The sequence below is a fragment of the Neoarius graeffei genome, chromosome 20 (genome assembly GCF_027579695.1).
Source record: "Neoarius graeffei isolate fNeoGra1 chromosome 20, fNeoGra1.pri, whole genome shotgun sequence".
Taxonomy (NCBI): Eukaryota; Metazoa; Chordata; class Actinopteri; order Siluriformes; family Ariidae; genus Neoarius; species Neoarius graeffei.
Window position 1 is genome coordinate 53,969,709 of NC_083588.1, and position 13,645 is coordinate 53,983,353.

At 44.9% G+C, this 13,645-nt stretch overlaps 1 protein-coding gene across 2 annotated transcripts in view; it reads left to right on the forward strand.

The window, feature by feature from the left end:
• znf385c (zinc finger protein 385C) overlaps nt 1-13,645 on the forward strand; it is a 295,378-nt gene that overhangs the window by 267,000 nt on the left and 14,733 nt on the right. For both annotated transcript variants that reach the window (XM_060901987.1, XM_060901988.1), the window contains exon 7: nt 10,907-11,094. In XM_060901987.1, the coding sequence (XP_060757970.1) occupies nt 10,907-11,094 (188 nt within the window). The remainder of the gene's footprint in view (nt 1-10,906; nt 11,095-13,645) is intronic.

Genomic DNA, 13,645 nt, shown 5'->3' on the forward strand with positions numbered 1-13,645 from the left:
TAGATTTTGGACTGCTGCTCCTGTTGGTGGCGGGTTTCTGGACTTGGATTGTGCTTCGTCCTGGACTGCAATTGGGCTGTGTGTCTTCAGCTGACTTCGGGTGAGTACAGCAGTGAATGTTTTCTTCTCCATTTTTGTGATGTTGTCTCTTGCCTGTGCAGCAACATCTTTCGCTGACTTTTTTGGCCACTCACTCTCAGGAAGCTGAAGGAACTGCGGACCTGACTGCCACTTGGATTTCTCAATTAGGTCATCAGGACTGGCCCCTCGGGTGATAATATCTGCAATGTTCTCGGCACCTGGAATCCACCACCAATCTCGGATGTCAGTGCTGCTCTGGATCTCACCAACTCTGTTTGCATAGAAGGTTTGGTATCCATAACTTTCACGCTGTATGGCACCCAAGATGGTCTGGCTGTCGACTAGATGATACCACCTCTTGACCTCGATTCGGCAGTGCTTTTGGAAGTGATTCTTCAGCCGTGCTGCAAAGACTGCTCCGCACATTTCTGCTTTCACAGGGTCACCTTTATGGTCAAGGGGGGTTTGTTCTCTCACTTGTTCTTTCAACAAGTCCTGGCCGAGGCGCATTTTCTTCCTCTTCTTGGAGAAGTTCACTGCAACCATGACATGTAACTTGTCATCGTCGACGGTGTAGCCGAGGCCCAGGGCTTTGTTATCCTCTTCGGTGAGTTGGTTTGGTAGGATCATGGTGTTTGACTCGATCTTCTCACCTCTCGACTTGCTCCTCCCACTTTGATCCGAGTAGATCCAGGGCTTCATGAAGAACCCTCCTGCTTGAAGGATCTGCTCAATGTTGGATGTGAGGCATTTCAGGTGGTCGAGGTTGTTGTGGGAAGTCAATATGTCATCGACGTAGGCATCCTCTTCGAGGACACGTCTCTCTTCTTTGAAGTGGTTGAATGAAGGCAGGCTGGCGGTCTCTCGCATGGCAACTTGGGCTGTGCAACCAGCAGGTTTGTCTCCAATGACAGCTGCAGTGCGCATGGATCTTGCGAAGTGAGTCTTGGAGGTGTGGGCCGTTAAGGTGACTTCTTCAAAGAGGTCCGGGTGTGTGCCTCCAATGGTTTTGCCAAGCGGGCCATCCCAGAGCACCAAGTCACCGACGGAACGAACCTTCTGGGGTACCAGCTGCCCTTCTTTGTGGCTGATGAGGAGTTGGATCTCCTTTGGTCTTGCCAGATCTTCCAGGGAGACGTCTGAGAAGATTTTCTGCAGTTTTTTCGCCGGGACATGTCTGTGGACTTCTGCTATTTTGTCAAGTCCATAGCAGATGAGTTGGTGTGCTTTGAGTGTCCCTCTTGGGGTGCTGACTCGTATCTTCAGCAAATAGCGCTTGGTTGCAACAGACACCTTCATCCCTCCAACGCCATGAACCACCAGTGTAACGTCTTCACTTCTCAGGTTCAACTTGCTTGCAGCTTTGTGCGTTATGTAGTTTGTGTCTGATGCCAGGTCGATGAGGGTCCCGACACTCTGTCCATCATTAGCAGTGACATTGAGGAGCATTAGGATGACTGGGTACTCGGTGAGGCAGTGTTCATCTAGAAGACCTCTCTCAGCAGCACTGGAGTTGAATGCCCTGGACACTATGTTGCAGAAGGCATCTCGACACTGTTGTGCCAGCTCTGGTGTGAGTTTGGAGAGGAACTGCTCCTGGGTTTCAGTGAGTCTTCTGCCCTCAGCCCTCACTGGACAGAACTTGGGTGTTCTTTGGGACTGGGGTCTGGTAACTGGACAGAGGAGGAAGTGGTGTTGATCTTTGCATTCTGGATTCCCGCACAGGTAAGTGGTTTTCTTGCAGCTTTCACCAGTGTGGACTTCGAGGCATCTTTTGCAGGCACCGAGTTGTTGTGCTGCATCCCTCTTCTCCGATGGCTTTAGGTTGGTTCTAAACTTTCTGCAGAAGTACAGTTTTCTTCTGTGCTTTGGGTCACCACAGACGATGCAGCCTGCTGCGTCACTGTTGGATGACACTGCCGGACTGTTGGTTGCTTTTGTTCTGGCTTGCTTCAGGAACTTGGTCTTGTCCTTGGCAGGTTCAACGCCATCTTTCAGTTGGTCAAGTTGCTCATATATGGCTTCCTGTGACTTTAGGTAAGCCAGCAGCTTGTCAAAGCGGTTGTGATGGTCCACAGCGTTACTCACGTCAGCAGCATAGGTGAGCCAGTCTTTCTTTAAAGTTTCTGGAAGCTTGCCCTCAATGGATTTGGTCACAATGGGGTTCTTTATGGCCTTGGCATTGTCCAGTTCATTTAAGTCGTAGAGAGCTTTTTCCACTGTTTGGATGAGCTCGATGACTCTTCTTGGCTGGCCAGCTTTGACTGCAGGAGTTGCTTGTAGATCTTCAATGATCTCGAGAGCAATGTTGGCTTGGTTCCCAAACCGGTTATCCAGGACTCTGAAGATTTCGTTTGAGGAGCTGTAGGTCGACAGGTGTAGGTTTTCGGCCACCTTTTCATGGATGCTGTCGAGCAGCTGGAATTTCTTGACCTCTCTAGACCCTGTCGGTTCACCCTGCTTCTGTAGAGCTTCCCACTCCTTCTTCCACCTGTAGTAACTTCGCTGGTTGCCAGCAAACTTTGGAAGGGCTGTGGCTTTCAGCTTTATTGCTGGCACTGGAGCTGTACGGTGGACAGTGGGCTCTTCAGAGTCTGTCTTGATTTTTGCAGCTTTGATGAAGGCGGCCTTGCGCGACACCAGCTGGGGAAGTTGCACTTCGAGCTCTGTCATGCGGTGATCAAAGTCTCTTTGCTCTGCAGCGGGAGCCCAGCGGTTCCAGTCACGGTGCGCTTCTTTGGCCTTCAGCACCAACGTCTCAAAGTGCTTCAGCATGAACTCATATGCCTCCAGAGTCACGTCGAGCTGGGCAGAGGAGACATTCTTGCAGTCAGCTTCAGCGATGTATAGAGCAAGGGGCAGCTCTTTCTCCCCATACGATTCCCAGAGTGTTTGTTGAATTAGGAGCTTTGCTTCTTTAGTCCTCTGCTTACAGTATGCCTCTATCTTCTCCAGGTCGGCTTTCTTCTCGGCGCCCAGGTCCTCTACAGCGGCTGCGGCTGCTTCTGCCATGTAAGCGGCCTCAATCTCTTCGTTCGCCTCCATGAGTCTCGAGCTTTCTGCTGTAAGCTTGTTTAAGTTTTGCTTTAGCTCCTCCACAGTCATCTCTGAGTGTGTTCTTGCAATGCAGTTAGCAAGATGGGAGAAAAGTCTTTTGGCTGTGGTTCGCTCTGTTTTCAGTTCTTCTAATGACTTCGCCATTTCGTTTCTTTTTCCAGATGACTTCTAGCTTTATCCTCCAGGCCCCCAGGTGAAGTGTCTTCCCTCTCTGTTGGGTTGTGGCACGAGTGGAGTCTTGCTTCTTGGTCACTGGTTTCGGTTTGATGCACTGGTGCAGCGGTGATTCACTGGCAGTCGTCTGGCAGTCGTCAGTTTCCACTGGTGCATCGGTTTTTCACTGTCAAGTGTATGTGAGCATCAGGGTTTCCCACACTTGAAAGGGAAGGACTCGGACACAGGATTCCACTCGTCTTGTATTTTATTGGTTTTCAGTGGAACTGACGTTAGAGTCAGAAGTAGAATCAGAGGTAGAATCAGAAGTAGAAGCTAGAAGCTTGGAGCTTGAAGCCGAAGTTAGAAGGTGAAAAACCTTTAAACATACAAACATAAAATAAATGTATGAATAAATGCCTGTTTTTCTACAACAAAGCATGTATGAATAAAAGCCCAAGGTAATTAGGCAACAATATATAAATATTTATGTATAAGGTAAATTAAGTATATTTTAACCATTTTTAATCATTCAGGTAACATGTTGCTGAACAAATATAAATGAACAGAAAACCAGTTTTAAACTAAGAACCGTTTTAACCATTAGCCCTTTCACAGGCAGTTTAACTGAAGATATTTTACTACACGCCACTGATAAAGAAAGTTTAAATCATTTAACCAATCACAGGTGAGGAACAAACATTTCTCATGCCCATGGATTACTGCGAGCGCAGCGTTTGCATATAAAGAAGTTCAGTGGGTTTACCGGTAGCCTTTTTTGTCCTTTTTCCCTGATGTGCTGTAAAGTGTGTTAGTAGCGAATTCTCTTTGCAGCTGCTGCGCTGCTGCTTCGTTACAAACTGAATGTTAATTCTGCCTAGCGTTCTAGAACGACCGCTGCCCTGCTAACTAGCGTTGTGATTGGCTGCCTTGTTCAGCGCAGCGTGCGTGTGCTGGTAGCGCAGCGATTCAGCGTAGCAGGAAGCGGCGGAGGCAGCTGTCAATCATGTGAGCCTGCGTTCAGGCACTCCTTGTGGCAGGTCGCCGCAACAATGACCTAAAACATCATCAGATTTTCACACAAGCCCTAAAAGTAGATAAAGAGAACCCAGTTAAACAAATGAGACAAAAATATTATACTTGGTCATTTATTTATTGAGGAAAATGATCCAATATTACATATCTGTGAGTGGCAAAAGTATGTGAACCTTTGCTTTCAGTATCTGGTGTGACCCCCCTTGTGCAGCAATAACTGCAACTAAACGTTTGCGGTAACTGTTGATCAGTCCTGCACACCGGCTTGGAGGAATTTTAGCCCATTCATCCGTACAGAACAGCTTCAACTCTGGGATGTTGGTGGGTTTCCTCACATGAACTGCTCGCTTCAGGTCCTTCCACAACATTTCCATTGGATTAAGGGCAGGACTTTGACTTGGCCATTCCAAAACATTCACTTTATTCTTCTTTAACCATTCTTTGGTAGAACGACTTTGGTACAACGTCCTTAGGGTCGTTGTCTTGTTGCATGACCCACCTTCTCTTGAGATTCAGTCCATGAACAGATGTCCTGACATTTTCCTTTAGAATTCGCTGGTATAATTCAGAATTCATTGGTCCATCAATGATGGCAAGCCATCCTGGCCCAGATGCAGCAAAACAGGCCCAAACCATGATACTACCACCACCATGTTTCACAGATGGGATAAGGTTCTTATGCTGGAATGCAGTGGTTTCCTTTCTCCAAACATAACGCTTCTCATTTAAACCAAAAAGTTCTATTTTGGTCTTATCCGTCCACAAAACATTTTTCCAATAGCTTTCTGGCTTGTCCAGATGATCTTTAGCAAACTGCAGACAAGCAGCAATGTTCCTTTTGGAGAGCAGTGTCTTTCTCCTTGCAACCCTGCCATGCACACCATTGTTGTTCAGTGTTCTCCTGATGGTGGACTCATGAACATTAACATTAGCCAATGTGAGAGAGGCCTTCAGTTGCTTAGAAGTTGCCCTGGTTCCTTTGTGACCTCGCCGACTATTACACGCCTTGCTCTTGGAGTGATCTTTGTTGGTAGACCACTCCTGGGGAGGGTAACAATGGTCTTGAATTTCCTCCATTTGTACACAATCTGTCTGACTGTGGATTGGTGGAGTCCAAACTCTTTAGAGATGGTTTTGTAACCTTTTCCAGCCTGATGAGCATCAACAACACTTTTTCTGAGGTCCTCAGAAATCTCCTTTGTTCGTGCCATGATACACTTCCACAAACATGTGTTGTGAAAATCAGACTTTGATAGATCCCTGTTCTTTAAATAAAACAGGGTGCCCACTCACACCTGATTGTCATCCCATTGATTGAAAACACCTGACTCTAATTTCACCTTCAAATTAACTGCTCATCCTAGAGGTTCACATACTTTTGCCACTCACAGATATGTAATATTGGATCATTTTCCTCAATAAATAAATGACCAAGTATAATATTTTTGTCTTATTTGTTTAACTGGGTTCTCTTTATCTACTTTTAGGACTTGTGTGAAAATCTGATGATGTTTTAGGTCATATTTATGCAGAAATATAGAAAATTCTAAAGGGTTCACAAACTTTCAAGCACCACTGTAGCTCTTAGTTATTAGCATTAGCATTTAGTCTGAGTTTTTTTTTTTTCTTGATTAATTGCTCATTACCAAGGTCAGGAATGCTTCAAAACTGAAATCAGGACTGTAAATTAATCTTTACTCCATAAAACTAAGCTCTTTATACATTTTTAATAAAATCAGATAAACCGTGCCTGCGTGTGCTCTGTGTTGGACACAGTTCTTGTATAGTAACGTCGCCCTCATAAACAACACGCTGTTTCATTTTCTTAATTTAAGCCCCGTTTATGTTTTGCATACATATTTATTCAGGACTTTACCTGTTTGGCACCACAGACAAAGGAGGCTATGATGCATCAGAGAAAGGTGTTTTGTTGCTCTGCTCTGAAGTCAGATAGCAGGTTATTAAAGGACCCATGGCATGGTGGTTTGTTGATGGTTTAAATGGGCTCGTGGAGGTTTCCGGATGTTATATCCGCAGCCTTTCTCGAAATGAACCCTCGGCACGTAGATATAGCCTCCTGGGAGAAAGCCCCATTTCAGCCCTTTTCCCAGTGCGTCGTTTTGCTAATGAGAAGCATGGAGGCGGGGAAGGGTAGAAGGTGGGGGCGGGCCATGGGGGGAGGGGGAGGGGCTTGACCAAGCTGCGGGCATGCTACCTGTGTGTGAACAGTAGCAATGGCAGGTCAAGCAACAGTCCAAGCTTTTGCTTTTGACCCGGAGTCCGACCCCAAAGCAGAAGCGCAAGCAGTTGAACAAACTGTAAATCACCGACTTCAGCAGGATGTATCAGAATGGTGAGTTTGAAATGTTATGTCTGGAAACGGGAATTATTGGGTTGGTTATGTACTGTCCCAAGTTGTGGAAACATTCATCAGGAAAATGCTTCCGACAAACATACACCGTCTTAGGTAGACTCGACGGCGTATTATTGGAGTAAATAAAATTAAGCCACTGCATCTTCAGGGGCTCTCCCGTCGGCAGTAAAAACAGACTCCTTTCTGTGTTGTCACATCCATGTACAGCGCAATTTCCATGTTTCGCTCGCTTAGGTGGTGCCATGTTGTTGTGTCCTCTATGGTCTCCTCACTACAAAATTGAAGTGACGTATCTATGGTGGCAACTTTTGAGCTGGGCGGGCAAGCCATACAGTGGGTGGGAATCCAGAGGGGGGGCGTGGGGATCATCTCCCTTGCTGACGTAGTAAAGGGAAGAGCCTATCAACGTGCCATTTTGACGCGCCATTCTCAAATGTTGACAAAGGGTGGGCATAGTTTGGTTTACACATTATGACATTTCTAGCCACTGGGGTGACTTAAGAAGGTCAGAGGAACTCATTTTAACATTAAAAAACCTCAGAAAGTGAAAATTTCATGCCATGGGACCTTTAAGGTTTGTTTAGAACAAAATGGGCTAAAAGGAAACACGTATTCCAAGATACAGTACAACACAGTGTATTTTGGTCAAAGCTGCAGACACTGTGTTTTTCAACAGACGTTTAAATCATCCAACCATTTCAGTTCTTTGTTTGCAACTACGTGACTTTTGCCTTCTGGTTCACTTCCGGTTTCCAAGTGACGGACAACAATCAAAGATGGCATCCAAGCACACTGCGAAAAAATTGAAAACTGAATTTGAGGAGAAAATTACTAGTGAAATTATCTTGCTGCATGGACAGATATTTTTTACTTGATAAGACATCTGAGAATAAGTTGGTTGCAATCTAGAACTAGGCTTAATAATCTCAAAATTGGTGTCTTGTATTCTTCTAATAGATCATTTCAACTATTTTCAAGATATTTTCACTTGCCAAGATATCGTTTTTTGCAGTGTACGCGTCTGTCGTCATGTTGTGGAAAACATTCTACATCTGACTACGTTAACAGACTAGAACCAAAAGCAAAATCGAAATATCAAAAAATATATATGTATGCGATGGATTGGACTCCTATGGCTTAAAAAGAGACGAAGTTTTCAAGCGATTTCAACAACTTTCCAAATTATCTGGGAGTCCAAACATCGTTTTACACAAAGAATCAAATGAAAGCTTTCACAAGTCTTGAAGCCTGTAACTTATTTTGTTTGTGGCTAGGTTCATGACGTGACGTTAGAATAAGACTTCTAAAGACCAATAATCGTCTTGTTTTTGCGAGGGTAAGTAATGTAAGCTGAAGTGTAGTATGTGATTCAAGTCGGAGTCGCTGTAGGCATTTTTGCAATGATAACTTACATTTTATTTCAAACGTAGCACGGTCTTATGAATTGACATCATTAGACAACCTGAAAAAATACATAAACAATCGAGTTTCAGACGAGGCCGACCTGCAAACTAATTTCATCATTTCATCGACGGTTTGTTTTACGACATCCAAAACGTAAGAAAACTCATTTAACGTGATGTTTTGATTTGAGATGTATAAAGTTGATGTACGTACCTTGAACAAAATGATCGCTGCAAACAGGAGCATGTGGACTAGAACTCTGCACTCCCGCGGGAGTCCCGCGGGACCCGACGCAAAGCACTGCGGCGCGGGACAAATTTTGAAAGCTCATTGCGGGCGGGAGGGGGAGTGCACAATGCGGGCGCGGACGGGAGAGGTGATAAGCTGCAGTCCCGCTAACTAAAAACGTGTTTAAAATAAAATTTATAAATTATTAATTTATGTCTATCGTATATCATTTGTGCTGGATATTTTATTTGGCATTAATAAAAACATTTTAAGATGCCTAAATTTGCGGATGTGGTCTAATCTCGCGTACGTTTCCGATTCCTTTCTGCTCTTCCGTGTTTGAGATCTCCGATCATGGCAGAAGAGCAGAGCTCCTCTAGTGAAGCTCACAGTGCTTCAGAAGTAAGTGCTGCTTTAAAGAGGTACATTTACCGTTAAAAAGTCAAGAGTATTAGTCCTAAGTATTAAAAAGTATTTTAAAAAGTATTAACTAGTATTAAAAAGGACTGTGTATCGCACAGATTGTTCAATTTAAAGCTATAAATAGACAGTGTATAATCTGAGGAGCTGGTTGTGGTTGCGCAGCACTTCATATGAGAAGAGAATGAAATCGCGGTTGGAATCATAACGCCACAGACTCGGAAGCGGGAGTGCGAGTGCGCAAAGCGAGAGCTGTCAGTCAAAGCGAGAGCTGTCAATCAAAGAGAGAGCTGTCAATCATGAGCGCATGCAGCGCTCAACTTGGAATGTGTCAGCAGAATGTCAGAGTCTAAACAATAAACTTACAATAAATGAAGGATCGGTCAGTGGAGAGCTCAGCTAAGCTCAGCATGTTTAATTCCCCAAGCCAATGACAAGAACTTTCGTGAGAAATAACGCGAACGTCTGCATCATGCGGGATTTGCGGGCGGGAGCGGGACTGAAAATCATAATTCTTTGCGGGAGCGGGCGGGAGCGGGACTGCACAATGCGGGAGCGGGACTGAAAATTCTGTCCCACGCAGACCTCTAATGTGGACTCTCGATTCCTTCGGAACACAGTGAAAGGTTTGCGAGCCATTTTTCACGGCGTCTTTTTGAAATTTTTCGTTCTTTCACCCTTGTGGACAACTTCTTTTGGTATCCTATAATACATTTTGTCTTTTTCTCAATTTGATTGGTTTGAACATCCAAATACAGAGCAACAGTCTGGCATGTTTGGAGGGAAACACGAGAAACTACTGCAAAGCGACTGTAAACAAATACGATGCCTGTCCATCAGCTGGAAATCTGAACACATAATGAGGCGGATCACTACCGGAAGTGACGTCTATTGCAAACGAAGAATACTATCATCAGTTGTCCTATGCGTACCTGCAAGGTCATTCACGGAGGTGTGTCTAAAACAAAGCGGCCAATAAGTGTTTAAAAATCCAGCAACGCTGCTTTATCAGATACACAGAACTACTTCATGGTAGAGGTCTGCGCGGGTCGGATTTTTCAGTCCCGCTCCCGCCCGCGCCCGCATTGTGCAGTCCCACTCCCGCCCGCGCCCGCAAAGAATTATGATTTTTCAGTCCCGCTCCCGCCCGCGCCCACAAAGAATTATGATTTTCAGTCCCGCTCCTGCCCACGCCTGCCATATTTTGTCCCGCTCCCGCCCGCAAATCCCGCATGATGCAGACGTTCGCGTTATTTCTCAGGAAAGTTCTTGTCTTGACACAGCGTGATGGTGCCCCGCCCCCTACTTTGAGTGGATTTGAGCATAAATATCTACAGCTCACGTTCACATTTGTTATTATTTACCTTGTTTCTGAATTCAGCATGTAGTGTCTCTAATAATAATAATTAGTGCTGTCAAGCGATTAAAATATTTAATCGCGAATCGCACATTTTTGTCACATGAGAAACCATTGTAATTCTCTGATCAGCATAAAAAAGTGAATGGGCTTGCTTTGTACCATGAGTGAAGTGATTTACTGCTTGAGATAGTCTACAACTCTAATCAGAGAGACAGGTTACACAGTGACGGTAGGCTTGACTCAATGCTATCCCAGAAATCCTTCCTGTAATATGCAAATTTGGCCGCCTCTGATTGGACAGCCAAATTTGCATATTACAGGAAGGATTTCTGGGATAGCATTGAGTCAAGCCTACCGTCACTGTGTAACCTGTTTAAAACACGTTTTTAGTTAGCAGGACTGCAGCTTATCACCGCTCCCACCCGCGCCTGCATATGTGCACTCCCGCTCCCGCCCGTGCCTGCATATGTGCACTTCCGGTCCTGCCCGCGCCCGCAATGAGCTTTCAAAATTTGTCCCGCGCCACACTGCTTTGCCCCGAGTCCCGCGGGGGTCCCGCGGGAGTGCAGGGCTCTACTTCATGGCTATAGTCAGAAATTATACGACGAAGTAACCTATATGGTAGGTCTACCTAAAAGAATGCAGCTTGGAGAACTTTTATAATAAAGATGTCACATGTCTACGACACTTGCTTGTTTTTCCTGAACCTTACTGCAGCTTTTTTATGATGATTTAACCCATGGTGGTAGTTTTGTGTTTCATGATTCATGATTCTTCAACCCGATCTCTCGCAGGCATCAAGCACAAACTGATGCTGGAGGGACAGAGTGTGTTGCCACGGCGACGAGGGAAGGCACTGTCCTCCCGCGCTGCGTGTAAAAGCAAGCGACTGGCCAACAAGGGCAGCCTGGGTGTGAGCAGCAAGAGCTACCATTGTGAAGTGTGTGAGATCCACGTCAACTCAGAGACCCAGCTCACCCAGGTAACGCACACTTCTCTGAAAGGCAGCGTCACTTTATATAACTAAACATAAAGTTTACCAGATAGATGTCAAGCAAGATTTATGTACTTAAAATATGATGTTTGTTTGCACTGAAGAAGAAAGACTAAAGGCGAACGCAACCCGTGATCATCCACCTGCAAGCAGTGCTGTTTATAGACAATCCAGGTCAATTCACAGTCAGATAGAGTGAGCTTTAGGCCACAACCTGTGACAGTACGTGTTATAAAATCCAAACCCAGACTTTTACATTCTCAGAGGGAAAAAGAAACTTTTAGGATTTTAGATTTAACCTTCTTTTTCGAGCTGCATGTTGGGGTGATGGTGTTTTGTTGTTTGTTAGTTGTTGTTGGTTTTGTGTGTGTGTGTGTGTGTGTGTGTGTGTGTGTGTGTGTGTGTGTGTGTGTGTGTACCACATTCCTAAACTAAAAAGAATTTTATGAAGCTTCTTTGATTTAAACAGATCACAAACTGCAAGTATGTGACATGCATAAAGCCACAGGACACTGTGAATTATCTTATTTCGAATTAGTTTAATATATTGTATGCTGGTGGCACGGTGGTGTAGTGGTTAGCGCTGTCGCCTCACAGCAAGAAGGTCCTGGGTTTGAGCCCAGCGGCTGACGAGGGCCTTTCTGTGCGGAGTTTGCATGTTCTCCCCGTGTCCGCGTGGGTTTTCTCCAGGTGCTCCGGTTTCCCCCACAGTCCAAAGACATGCAGGTTAGGTTAACTGGTGGCTCTAAATTGACCATTGTACCGGCGAGTGGCTTAGTGGTTAGCGTGTCTGCCTCTCAATCGGGAGATCGTGAGTTCTACTTATCATAAAAATGGTGCCTTCTGGCAAGGCATGCTGCAATACAGATGCGAGTAGGGAGTCAAATTCTCGCGATTACCAGAGGATTAGCCCCCCACTGTAACCCTAGCTATGTAACATAGGCGAGAGGCCGAGGGTTACGGAAACAGAGATCGGCGCTGAAAATCCCACCATGAATAATAATAATAATAAGTTAAATTTATATAGCGCCTTTCAAAAAACCCAAGGACGCTTTACAATTATAGACAAGGAAAGGCGGTGTGTCCCAAACCGCCTGCACAGCCGCCGCGACACCACCGAGCAACATCGCTCGGAACATCACGCCAAGCATTAAAGCGCAGAGCGCTGGACAACCACGATGTAAAATGAGCAACGAGCTCACTGCAGTCCACAGCTGGGAGCGCAGGCATCGCCCACGGCGAACCAAGGCCTGGAGGGAACCGACGCCCAAAACTAGGTCCGGAGCTACACCACAATCGGCGGACAAAACACTCAAACAAACATCAAACTACACAAACACACAGAAAAAAAATAGAAAAAGATATAAAATAAAATTAAAAAAAAGCTCCGGTGAGAAGCAGCAGCCAGAACGCGCACGACGTACTCTCAACCGGAAACGGAAACGAAAAAAAAAGAATAAAAAAAGCGGAATGGAGCGGGAAGGACTTTTGAAAATTGACCGTAGGTGTAAATGGTTGTTTTTCTCTATGTGTCAGCCCCGCCTCTCATCCATAGTCAGCTGCGATAGGCTCCAGCTTGCCCGTGACCCTGCACAGGATAAGCGGTTACGGATAATGGATGGATGGATATTGTATGCTCATGCTGCTTAGATTCAGGTCATAATGTCTGTACAGTAGTTATGATTTTTACTAGGGCTGTTGAAGTTAATGCAATAATAACGCATCAATGTGAATTCCTATTCCTACAAAATCCTAATAACGGCACTGATTTTTTTGATGTGTGATTAACGCATGCTCATTCTGTACCCCCTCCCCTGTGGTTTGGTTAATCAAGAAGTGACGTAGTGCAAGCGAGCGATGTAGCAAGTAGCTGGTTGGTATAAGTCGTGATAAAGTGCACTTATATACAGAATCAACTTATATTGCTGCATTCTGACTGTTGACATAAAATATGTGTATTTTTTATATGCTTTTGATGGTCCAGAGGGGAGAAGAGAAGATGTAGTAAGGTCCGTGTGTGTGTGTGTGTGTGTGTGTGTGTGTGTGTGTGTCAGTGCACAGGTTGCACACTGAAGCGAGTGTAAGATTTTGTTTTTTTCTGAGAAATTTGCAAGTTATGTAAGTGTTTATAATTGCAGTTTTTGCTTATGAGTGTTCTGTACAGTGGGGCTTGAAAGTTTGTGAACCCTTTAGAATTTTCTATATTTCTGCATAAATATGACCTAAAACATCATCAGATTTTCACATAAGTCCTAAAAGTAGATAAAGAGAACCCAGTTAAACAAATGAGACAAAAATATTATACTTGGTCATTTATTTATTGAGGAAAATGATCCAATATTACATATCTGTGAGTGGCAAAAGTATGTGAACCTTTGCTTTCAGTATCTGGTGTGACCCCCCTTGTGCAGCAATAACTGCAACTAAACGTTTGTGGTAACTGTTGATCAGTCCTGCACACCGGCTTGGAGGAATTTTAGCCCGTTCCTCCGTACAGAACAGCTTCAACTCTGGGATGTTGGTGGGTTTCCTCACATGA